General features: G+C 35.3%; 2 protein-coding genes across 5 annotated transcripts in view; one reads left to right on the forward strand and one right to left on the reverse strand.

The window, feature by feature from the left end:
• LOC148661613 (heparan-alpha-glucosaminide N-acetyltransferase) overlaps nt 1-5749 on the reverse strand; it is a 107169-nt gene extending 101420 nt beyond the window's left edge. For all 4 annotated transcript variants that reach the window (XM_088635568.1, XM_088635567.1, XM_088635566.1 and 1 more), the window contains exons 1-2: nt 5609-5749; nt 3995-4089 (exon numbers count right to left, since the gene is read on the reverse strand). In XM_088635568.1, coding sequence (XP_088491694.1) covers nt 3995-4089; nt 5609-5693 — 180 coding nt within the window. In that variant the 5' untranslated portion in view covers nt 5694-5749. The remainder of the gene's footprint in view (nt 1-3994; nt 4090-5608) is intronic.
• Nucleotides 5750-6915: 1166 nt separating this feature from the next.
• pcbd1 (pterin-4 alpha-carbinolamine dehydratase/dimerization cofactor of hepatocyte nuclear factor 1 alpha) lies at nt 6916-12299 on the forward strand. Its single transcript, XM_088635571.1, has 4 exons — nt 6916-7073; nt 9170-9301; nt 10085-10165; nt 10737-12299. Exons 1-4 carry the CDS (start codon nt 7071-7073, stop codon nt 10827-10829), a joined length of 309 nt encoding a protein of 102 aa, XP_088491697.1. The 5' UTR covers nt 6916-7070; the 3' UTR covers nt 10830-12299.
• Nucleotides 12300-12781: the final 482 nt, after the last annotated feature.

The raw sequence follows: 12781 nt of genomic DNA on the forward strand, positions 1-12781 counted from the left end.
AATTCTGCAGTGGATAAAGTTGAATTCTAAAAAGTATGGGATAGTGCAAAATCATTTACAGTACCTCCTTCAAATGATTCCATTTCTCATTTCAACTTCCCATTTTGGTTAATTACACACAAATACAATGAAGTGAATATTTTTGCTCAAACTGAACACTTTTATGAGTGAAAGAAGTATAATATCAGTGCAAACTGCAAAGGAAAATCAAAAACTAAAATATGTTAATTGCACACGTATTCGGCCCTCTGAATCAATACATGGTAGAAGCACCTTTGGCAGCAATTACAGCTACAAGTCTTTTTGGATACATCTCCACCAACCTTGCACCCTGGCATGGTGCAGTTTTCTGTAAGGAATTCAAGTGTTGAGGTATGAGGATCCTATACAGATGAAGGAGAATGTAGATACTGAAACAGGTATCCAATCCAAAACGTTAGGCGAGTTTGTAGTCAGTATCACAAGAAATATCACAAGAGGGTTTCTAACAAAATGTGAGGTAGGAGCTCTCTAGGAGTGGAATCAATACCAAGCAGCGAGAAGTGAGTTATGATAGTTTAAATAGAGCTGGTTATTATTAACCCGCTGCTGGCACTGGTTAGCTCTCTTGTGGGTACAGTAGATCTCTGCTGGCTGGCGGTCATGACATTTTCACCCATTCTTCTTTGCAAACTTGCTCAAGCCCTGTCAAATTTGTAGAGGACAGTTGATCTTTCCACATATTTTCTATTGAATTCACTATTGGACTCAGGACTTTGAGCCACTCAGGGACTCACTTTCTTCTCTAGCGGAGCTAAAGTATAGTATGTGTCACTGCTCTTCTGAAGGGTGAATCTTCCCTCACGGTTTTAAGCCTTTAGCTGGCTGGAACAAATATTCCTCTAAGACTTGCCTGTACTTTTCTCCATCTACTCTGCTCTCAGTCTTAACAAGCTTCCCAGTCTCTAATGATGAGAAGCAGCTCCATAAAATAATGCATTCCAGCCATTGAACTCTACAGCTCTCTCAAAGATGCTGTCTGCCTTGTGGTTGCATCTCTTACTAGTTTCCTATTTGCTTAGCTGCTTAGTTTTGGGGAACAGCCTGATCTATGCAATGCCTGGGTAATACTTGGTTCTTAATGATTAACTTCACTGTGTTCAGTGTCACTTGTTGTAAAGCAGTATCTTTCTCCTGATCAGTGCCTTTCTACAGCTTCATCCCTGAAAGCTCCTTGACTGAATATTTGTGTGAAATTCATTACCTGACAGAGGGACCTCACTCTGGCATATTTATTCTGGAATTTTGTGAGACATCATTATTGCACACAGACAGACACCTTTCAATTTTGAACTAATTTAAGTTTGTCATAGCAAAGGTGTTACATTTGCTGACATACAGTATAACTTCTTTCTCCCATAAACATGCTCAGTTTGAACATTTAAGGTCTGGTGAGAAATAAAAAAATGTAAATAATGATTATACTGCATATTCATCATTTGTAATTTAACAAAATATGAAATCTCTGGAAGAGTGGAACACTTGTGCAAGACACTGAATGTGATTATCACATACATTTAAAATATTTGTCTATAGTGCAATTGCAATTGTGGTTAATCTTAAATAACCCAGGATCAAGAATAATGGTCATCTATCAATCAGGAACACAGATCTCTCTCTCTTCAACGTTGATAGTATAATCCTAGATTATTGGTCTAATTTCTATCATTGGTTGACATGTTTCAAAATTCTCCAGGAACCAGTTGTTATTGTTGCTTTTGGATCAGAAAGTGTTTGTGAGGAAGGAGGCTCAGCTGTACTTGGCCTTTAGTTCTTAAGGATAAAGAAGATAAAACATCCTTCTTGAAAAGAGAAAGCAATTAGGAGACATTAGTGCTTTCCATCAACTTTGAACATCACTGCAGCCTGGCCTAATGGGGTTGTTTAATCAGCAATTAGTGTTAACAGTAAACAGATTTGCTTGAAAGAATCCTGCTACTGCCACGCTTGCTAGAAAAGCAGAAATATCTTTAATAGCATTGTTAGATATTATAAATGTAATGTCTGTGTGAGAATGAGGCGTTGTAAGAATGATTTGAGCGAATTGCTTTTCTGTTTTATTTCTGGCATGTTTATGCATTAATAAATTGTCTGTTTAATGTTAAAAACCCAGTACAGAAGAAAGTTAGATTTTTTTAACATTTTGAAGTTGTGTTCCAGGTGGTTTATAAAGATGAACATCTCTGCAGGACAAATACTGCCTTCAGTCACTGACTTCTTTACCTCCTAGTGATTTACAAGTGGATTGAGTTCACCAGTCCACTACGGAGAGCTGGAGCTTGTGTTTTTGTTACATTATCATGTACCAAAACACAAAAATAGAGGAAGATGCTTATTTCATAACAACAGTTATAAGCAAATGCAATAGTTATAGGTGATGTTTTAAAGGGGAATTGCAGTCCAAATTTCTCAGACCAGTTAATACATTTTGATAACAAAATAAATTAATTGACAGTATAGAAACATTTTACAAATTTCCAATTTCCAATGTGAAAGTACTGTATGGTCACCATTGTTGTCTCAAAACCCCATGTCTTGCCATGGGAGAGAGCGAGATTTGGGGCAAATTTTTATGTGAAGCAGCCCTTTCTGCTCACTTGTTGTTGCTGTAGTGACTAATGTAATGTGATGTATGAGTAAATACTGTAAGTACAGGTTGTGCAGCAGATATTTCACTGCAGAAATGTTCCGATGTGACTTGCATGTACAGTTAACAAGTAAGTAGTATTTGTCAGCAAAACCTTCTTGAGGTGGAGAGCAATATTTCTATTACATTAAAGGAGATTTATTCACAGGCCTAAACTACTTGTTTACAATGTAATAGGGCCTTTTCACATCACCTACATTTTTGTTGTCTTGTTCTGAATCACAGACAATGGTGGCAATATGGCACTGCGCATACCTGGAAATTTTGTCTATTTTGTGATGCAAATTGGAGATTTTACAAGTTACTGTGTACATTTTACTTTTAATGTGGTTTAAAATGATTCATCAATGATGATTATTTGCAACTCCAAATTATAGAGTAGTGTTGCTATTCCCCTGTAAAAGAAGAAAGAACCTCCTATTCCTCTCATTTTGTATAAAATCATTATCTCAAGACACAAAGTACTACATTAAGATTCACAAGCTCATTATTTGCCCTATCTTGACAACGCTTCTTAAAAAATAAGACCACATAGGATGCAATTATTTTCTCTGTAGATGCTAGTTGGGATCTGACTATGCATCGTTGTCTTGGCTGACCAAAGCTTGAACGTTTAATTTCATTACATGCTTCATAATTTACCAGAAAGTACAGAGATTAACTAGGAGAGGTTTGGAGCAAAGTCTCATAGAATCATTTAACCTAGAAAATCCCTTATTTAAGTGGTGGAAAGGTTAAAGTGTGGAGAAAGAAAGGAATTGTGTTTGCTACCAAAAATACCATCTTATCTCTAAATCATGGTTAAAGACATGGCTTAAACATTTAATTGATCATGGAACTGATGATGGCAGCAGCAGAATAAATTCTGACATTACAGATATTGTCTGCCTATCTAGGACAAAATGCTTCTTCTACACAAGCACAGAGTTCTATGCCTCAAAGGGATAGCACCAAAACAGACTTTTTTACTCAGGAATTTGCTTAAAATGAAAGTACTCCCAAAATTCATATGCTTTAAATCTAGTATGATCAAATATATGGATGGAATTACCTAAAAATAAAATATATATTTTGCTGCCTTTATCATTCTTATTAATCTCATGACCCCAAATACAAACTGATTTACTGTAAAGCACAAATACTGATTGTTGACTGCTGTCCCACTACTATTGGAGGGCTCTGTATGCCCCTGTTTCAACATCATGTAATAGAGAGAAGTGTATTTGTAATGAAACTGGAAGCACATCACAGGAAAGAGAGCCCCCTGTTGTGTTTATTTGGTATTGCAATACCAATTGTGCCACTTACCTTGTAGCAGTAATCAGAGACATAGAAAACAATGATGCTTCTTGGCAATTTATTGTGAACAGTCAGCAAAGCCTCATCCATTTTTAAATTGGAATCTGAAAATAAAAGAAAAGTAATTTATGAGTAAAATTACAGTAAACAGTGGTACATTAACAAATTCAGTAGTAGAAAACTAAATGCATGCTTGTGTTAATAAAACCTCACACCCTCAGTTAAAATATTGTGAGTTTGCAGGATACTCCTAGATATGTATACTAACTAAACTAGAGTTTTTTTTTCATAGTGAAAACACAGCCAGCTAAATTTACTTCTGAATTACATAGGACTAAGGTCGTGTTAAGGTCAAATTAGACACTGAAATGGCCTAAACAAAAATAATTGTAATCCTGAATAAGGAGCAAATCAACAAAAAAGGAACAAGTAATAGGTTTATTCCATGCTGAAAAAAAGAAGAAAGAGAACACAACGTTTCGGCCATGGAGCCTTCTTCAGGTGTCACCTGAAGAAGGCTCCACAGCCGAAATGTTGTGTTCTCTTTCTTCTTTTTTTCAGCATGGAATAAACCTATTACTTGTTCCTTTGCAGCCTACGCATGCTGACGCAGCTACCCACCTGAATCAACAAAAAACATTTTAAAGGTTAAGGCCTTTACGATTCAATAACAACAGGTTCAATGCTGAGTTTACCACTTAAAAGTATTATATAATAAGACAGGTGGGTAGCTGCATCAGCATGCGTAGGCTGCAAAGGAACAAGTAATAGGTTTATTCCATGCTGAAAAGAGAAGAAAGAAAACACAACGTTTCGGTCATGGAGCCTTCTTCAGGTGTGAAACGTTGTGTTTTCTTTCTTCTCTTTTCAGCATGGAATAAACCTATTACTTGTTCTTATATAATTAGACACCTGTGATTCATGCTTATATTCAGCATAGTGAAAAGCAATGAAAATGTTTGTAGTAATCAAAAATTATTTGAGGTTTCATAGTTAAAACAATGTAGAACTATTTATGAAAGAAACCCTTTGGATAAAGCCTCACAGGAAGCATCTATTTGAGCTGGAATGTGCACAATATGAAGGAATACGAGGGAATTTGTCTCATTTCCTCACTGAACCCATAAGCTTTCCAAATTCAGAAGTTTATTTAAAAATAACATTCTGATTGTTTGCATCAGGGTTTCTGTGGTATACAATATAGTGTGAATTATCTTTACTGAAAAATGTAATAAAATAAATGAATTTCAAATACTCTTAGAGGAAAGGACGACAGCTACTGTACAAATTACAGTATGTTATTTAATGTAGAATTCATCTCACAGGCTGCACAATATGTCACAAAATGGATCAGATGAATAAAATCAGATTCACGTGACAAATTTTGTTAAATGCATAAAATACCTATGATATAATTATGAATTGTAATTGTACAATGTAATTATTACATAATAATTTAATTGAACTCAATGGATTAACTAAAAATGAAGATTTTAAAAGGAAGTTCTGAATACATTTGGAGGACTGCCTGTAAACAATTCAGTCTTATAATATAATTTGAATTGCACTTCTGGAAAACAGCTCTGAAACAGAAAGCTGTTCTTCAAAACTGCATATTCTTACCTTCAGATGATATTACTTCAGCTAATACAGCTGTGGAAATGAGAAATAAAACAAATAAAAAGGTCTGTGTCACTCTGGACTCCATGGTAGTCAGGATTTTCTCCACTTACAAGCCCCTGGACCAAAGTTCAAAGGCCCAGCTAAAGTCCTTAGCGATTAGGTTTATTAAAGTCACTTTACAATTTCCTAGAATTAAAGTGACAGTTAAAAATATCCATTCTTTTACTGGTTTGTTTCTCAAATGATGCATACACCCTTAAATACGTAACCTGGCATAATCTTATCTCTAAATCTCTAAACTACTACTTCAGAAAAAGCTTCTGAAAGATTTATTCACATCTATCACAAAAATAATATCGTCTTCTGACTGAGGCCTTTAGATCCTGAAAAGATTATTCTCTATTTAAAAACCAACATATTTAACAAAGTATGAAACAAGTGGATACATTACTAAACAGATAAAAGGATAATTACAATTATAATGTCCTTTTCTCTTGTTTTTCACTTTGCTTTTTATCTGAGATAACTGTGGCATAGCAGAGCATGTTTAGGGCTCGTTGCTAACGAGAACAGAAGTGAAAGATGGTTCTTATTGTATAAAAGACATTATGCTGTAATAAAAACACCAGCTCCAGTTAGACTGACTCATAAAATAAAAAAAAAATCATCTGAATCTTGTATATTGGCAGAATGATTTTGAGCTAACTGCTAGAAGCAGCATTTTACAGCTAAAACAAAGGGAGTAGCATGTTAAAAAGGGAGCTCTAGTGGCTATTCTGTTTACATTTTTTAGTACCAGTAAGTTTAGTAATTAGATGTCAGGGTAGATAAAGCTCTTATTCATATGTGCTGTGTCCTTTTTTAGCTGTCAGTTCTTTTGATATTTTTGTTGAATATGAAATATTTGATTTCTATATTTTAAGCTTTTTAATGCAGCACCTCAACAATTGGGTTTATACAATGAAAATCCAAAACACTTTTGCTGTTTCCCTCACTGTATAATTTTTGGGTGTATTTTATAGGTGAAAATGAGAACGACAACATTACAACATTTTAGCAATAGAGCCAGAGAAAATAAAATGACCTCTCCCTGATTTTACAAGGTGAATTATATTGAGTGGCAGGGAGTCTTTTCTATTCTAGTGAAAAGGCGAGCTGATGTCATTAAAAATGGCAATACTAGCAGCGAATGTGTGAGCAGAGATGGATTGATCTCTCCCACTTGAAGAGGGCCTCATGTAATAGAGTCAGGACTGTTTTTCAGTTATATCCAAATGGCCTGCAGGGCACTCCTCTCTCAGCATTCACTTTCAGTCAGGCTTCAGCGTAGACATCTATATTGGTCCTTGTTATCAATGCCAGATGTTCTTTTTCAGGGGGAGTTTAATTCACTTCAGCTGACTTGCAGCTGAGGCCAGCACAAGGTCCAGAGATTTATCTGAAGATATCTTTACCGCTAACTATGGTAGGAGCATGGCTCTTCATTTTCTATTAATGTTTTTAAAGATCAGATTACCGCAGGAAGGCGACTAATGATTAATGTTAAGTAACACTATCTGGGGGGAGGGAAGTAATTAGACAATAGATGAGATAAAGTATCCGGGAATACCTGGAAGTGTTCCTGACCAAATCAATTAAAATAACTGGGAAATCGTTAAAAATACAGACAGAAACGACCTTCTTTTATATGTCAGTGTGTCCGTTTACTTAGGTGCTAAAAACTCTTACTACCAGCGTGACTCCTAAGAGCAAATCTTTAGGTTTAGGTTCCACGTAAATATTAGTAAACAACTTTAGCATTTTCAAGACAAATATTTTTTGCACAGGTTTTTTCCAACCTCGTGTTCAGGTAGCCTATCATAAATTCCTAATCAATGTAAACTCGCAATCGGTAACCATAAAGCTGGAGTATTCGCAAAAGAATGAAACCTGTTTTCTCCATCCTTGAATCATACACAAACCACCAAAACCGATATATCCATTAGACAAATTAGCAGTATTTACTCGTCGTGCATCACATAATGGTGACTCATAAGAATATTTATTGTGATACTGAGCTGACATGGCATCTCAAGTCTGGATTGTTGCTCTCTAGAATGTAGGGCTCTTGTTTATTTGTAGCCCATAATTGTCACTAGTGGAGGTGACTGACTAGTTGTTGCTATGCCACCTGTTTGATGTCAGATCTCTACATCTGCAATGCTCACTGGAAAAAATAGTATCGCTCTTAATTTCCTGAACAGGTTTTCTTCTTTTGTGCAGGGTCAAATGTGCAAGGACATACATTTGTTTCCAGTTTTTAAATTTAGGGAATTATATAAAAATAAATGGTTTTTGGTTCAAATATTCATAAAGGTAATAATGAGATCAAGATTATTTCTTTTAAATCAATTTAATTTTGAGTCAGCGATGTTATAAGCAATATAAAAAGCTCCTCACATCTTATCATCTTTTTAATAAGTTTCCTCCAAAAAATCACTTGTGTTAAGAAGCATTGTATTTACTTCACCAAACCAGTGCCTCTTAAAAAGTATGATAATTATACCTTAATTTTTGTATATCGAGTTATGTGATAATACTGTCAATCATTTGGTGCATTTTGTAATTTTCTCTTATTGTGTTATATTCTACAAACCTAGTGTGATTTTCAGGTTTCAGCTACTGTATGTTGCACACATGTTTTTTTAATAGGCATTGTGTAGTCCACAGGATGTTAATGAGAACCTAAAGGGAAGAGGCCAGCTCTATTGAAAGCAGGAATGCTTCATGTTGTTTCCCAGATTGTGTTGAACAGCCAATTGAAAAGCTCAGTGACAGCACTCCCCCTTTTCAGATACTGTATGTCTAACACTGTTCTAAAGAGAAGAACACAGGCAAATTCTAAGGTTTTTTTTTGTGTTAAAAAGCATGACGTTGCAAGTTACTTAGGATTTTTTTTCCAACCATTTAGTTAAGCTAGCTAATGGTTTTATAAACCAACAAAACTTTCTTCAAGGTTTCTAGTTTTGACAGTGTCCGTTGCAAACATTTTATCTAGGTATTACTGTATGTCTACATTTATTTTTACTGACTTTACATTACAATTACAAATTTACTTTTTTACTAGTGAATAATAGGCACTGAAATTACATTAGGGACCTTGAGAATTCATCTATTGACTTCTCTTCAATTTTGTAAAGTGCAAATTATTATTCTTATACCAACCAGGCCTGTATAGAAGGTTGTGATTTGTTACGGTAAACTAAAATGTAGTTGTTCTTCCCAATATGACTGGACTCACTCTGCAGTTTATATGAGCACAAAGCCAAAATCCTTTCTTTGCAACAAGGGGGAGGACTACACAGATCATGCGTGGTACTGAAATGGAAAGTTGAAAACCCAGGGTTCTCAAAGGAAGACTAGCATAAAATCCCAAACCCTCGTTTAACTACCAGGAATCCCCCCGTTTCACTTTTAAGAACTTTCTTAATGGTGATTTTGGAATCTTGATTGCTTTTAAATATACTGCCAGTGTTTTGCGTGAGATGAGGTGCTTACATGGTCTCTTTGTTCGTCCATCAGGCAGGGAAAGCGCAGAGACTGACCCAGGAGGAGAGGGAGCAGGTTCTTCCACACCTGAGGAGCGCCCAGTGGATTGAGGTGGTGGGCCGGGATGCTATCTACAAGGAATTCCTCTTTAAAGATTTCAATCAGGTAGCCAAGGACAGAAATACATTTCATGAACTTGGTTTCCAAAAAATACTACAAAAATAAACAAGGACATTTAGAAGCTCCCACACAAAAAGTAAAGGAAAAAAAGGGAGCTAGTCTAATAAGCTTTTAAGATGAATACAGAATATTAGACAGAGCTTTTACACTAATGGAATGTACTCTAGTTATGAGTCTTTCTATAAGAATTTCTAAGAACAAAATAAATACCGATATGTGATCAATTACACCTATTTTACCATCAAAACATGTCTGAATACTGGTAATAATTTGTGAGTCATCATCAAGAAACTGTAACAGCTCAGCCACATAGAGCAATGAATACGTGACTAAAATGTATTCCAATTAATTTACAAATACTGTATTAAATAAAAAAATATAAGAACACTAAGCATAGGCTAAAAACGCCAGTTTTTCAAAGCACTGTTTCAAAGTGTTTTCAGAGTACTGACACACTCATTTACTACACAACAGTTACTACTGTTTCAGAAATGAATAATCTAGATTTCTTAGATCATAGAATTTGACTGATACACATAAACAAAAAATGTACAATAAATTCCTAAGATGCACTTTTAGCTAAAGCCATCAGGTTTTGGATTTACGTACAGTACAGAAATGATGGTTCACGTAACACTCACATTCTCATTAGTAACTGATGCTGTTAGAGATCAGTTGAAAAGCTTACGGAAAGAGATTGCTATCTAAGAAAAAGGAATCTCAAATAAGTTGTTTCCAGTATGATATTACCTTTGTTGTTTCACACAGGCTTTTGGCTTCATGTCCAGGGTGGCACTGCAAGCTGAGAAGATGGACCACCATCCTGAATGGTTTAATGTTTATAACAAGGTACAGGATGTGTCCCGTGGACTAGTTGATATTTTGCAATGTTCCTCAAGCTCAGCCGTTTAAAAATCATTCTTTAAAAATTGCGTCCGATTAACCGTTTTGAACAAAGTTGAAAGCAGAACTGGGGTGGCATGGTGGACAGTTGTTAGCATAGCTGCCTCGCAGCGCTGGGGGCCCTGGGTTCAATTAAAGACCTGGGATGCCACTGTATATGCATGGAGTTTGTATGTTCTCGCCCTGTTTGAGTGGGTTTCTCCTGGGTCCTCTGGTTTTCTCCCCCAGTCCAAAGACATGCAGGTAGGCTAACTGGTTTCCAACCTTGCCACCGGCCATTGCTTGCCAAGATCAGCTCCAGTTCCCAGAGGACCCTGAATTGGATGAAGTGGTTAGAAGATGGATGGACAGAAAGCTTAACTATGTAATAAGAGCTTACTTAAAATCCTGGTGCAATAACAGTCAGCAAATACGGAGCAGTTTTTTCTTGACCTTAAGGTTTCATTGTTCCTCATAGTAATCCAGAACTCAGCTGCTAAACATATGGCTTTCTCATGACATGTCTGTATTCCCTCAGGTCCAAGTCACTCTGAGCACACATGACTGTGGAGGGATTTCGCAGAGAGATGTCACGCTGGCCAGTTTCATCGATCAAGCAGCTGCTCTTTAACCTGCCTGGATATCAGACTTCTAAAAGAACTTAAGACAGGCAGCAGGCCAGTAATGGATGTTGCATTGACTGTAAATTCCAGATTGAGAGTCGTGATAGCCCAAGTGATCAAAAATTTTTGTTGTTCAGTTCAGAGAACAGTCTTACAAGATTATGTCAAACTGCCAAACACGTCAAAGACAATTACTGTCAAGGTATTATAATGCAAATATATTTAGATTAACATCAGAATTTTCAAACGTAATAGATTCAGTCTGTGGTAAACAGCATCATATTATTCATTATATCTTTTTCAGTACAAACAGCACTGTTCACATTTGCCTGTGAAAGTACAGCAGTTTTCTGTGGGAGATTCTCTTGCCCTGTCTGCATAGTTTGTAATTAAAAAAGTGTTTCAAATACGTTCTGAAAACATATTTCAAAACCAATTCTGTAACACTACAAGACATCACCTAGTGCATGGAACGTAAAAAAACAACATCAGTGAAACATGTAGAAAATCATTGTGATATAAAGAAAAGTGAAGGATATAAACTACCTTAGCACAGACACACGGTTAGTCCCAGTAAACTGTTCTGGCCATTAACTGAACTCAAAACCTTTTGATCACCAGTATATATGTACCAAAGTACATCATGGAAGACTTACAAAAATGCATCCACATTAATGTTTCCAAGCCTGTTTATCATGTGTGCTTTACTGAAACATCTGTGACTGTGTTAGATCGTGGATTGAGGATTCTGAATAGTGAAAATATAAGCTGCCCATTACTTAAGATATACACATATGATCCATTGGAGAGAGGACAGTTTTGTATGGAAGATACCATTCTAAAGTTGTCGCACTCTGATACTCTGAGTGTTTCCAAGATAATTTGATGTATCTAATTTCAGAATTATGTTTTCTTATCACATTAATTTAGGAAGAGCTTCTGCTTCTTAACATACATTCCACTAAAATAAGTAAGGTATTTAATTTTTCTGACAACAGGGGAAGAAAATTTATGTTGAAGAAAATGTTAATCAGAAGATGAAGACAATGTAAGTTTTTATCTTTGAAGAGCGAACACTGTGTCAAGAAACATGATCTTTTTTATTTACAGTAAAAATCAATAATAGCTGTTGTTCATATAAGCTTCTTTTAACGTGACTACTTTTAAGTGCACATTAAAAGGCCTGTATCAGCATACCACATCCAGTACTGCAAGAAAAAAATACCAGTTAAGTGGCATTCTTTGAAGCATTTAATGAGGCAAGCAGTAATCTTTTTTCTTTTGGATTTATTCCTTCATCAAGTTGCAAAATTATTGAACTTGGAAAACATGCATAGACACATGAATGTTCAATGTCTGATGTTCCAATATATATTTCCTGATGTTTTGTAATAGAAGTGTTTCATAATGATGTGATTTCAGATGTTGGAAATTTGCCAGTGTGCCTTATTCTGAATAAATGTTTGAAATGACTAAAAGCACCTTTATTAAGATTATGTGAATACTGAATCTGCATTATCACTTTATTTACATATTATGTAATTATGTATTGGCCTACAACTGACTAAGTAGGATTTGTTGTTCAAAAGTAAAAATACAACTTAATTGCTTATATTTATAAGGTAATTTTTTTTCTTGTAAAATGTGGATTGATGCGAGTACCTGTTCCAATGTTTTCTGCCAGAGGCAGTACATATATTGTTTTCTTTATATTATGTCAACGCTTAAACATTCAAGAGAACTTAACAATGATACTCATTACAAAACAGTACAAACAGTTTTGTACAAACATTACACAATGGATCTTTGAAACCTATCCAGTATCAACAGTCTTAAAGAGTATAATCCAAATGGAATTTTAAATTTTCATATTTAATTTATACAGGTTGTTTAATAATCTCAGACCAAGACTTTAGTTCAGGACCAGACTTTAATTTGTTTTTTAATATGTTACAGTAAA

This window comes from Lepisosteus platostomus, chromosome 6 (assembly GCF_059453375.1).
Source record: "Lepisosteus platostomus isolate fLepPlt1 chromosome 6, fLepPlt1.hap1, whole genome shotgun sequence".
In the NCBI taxonomy this organism is placed as follows: Eukaryota; Metazoa; Chordata; class Actinopteri; order Semionotiformes; family Lepisosteidae; genus Lepisosteus; species Lepisosteus platostomus.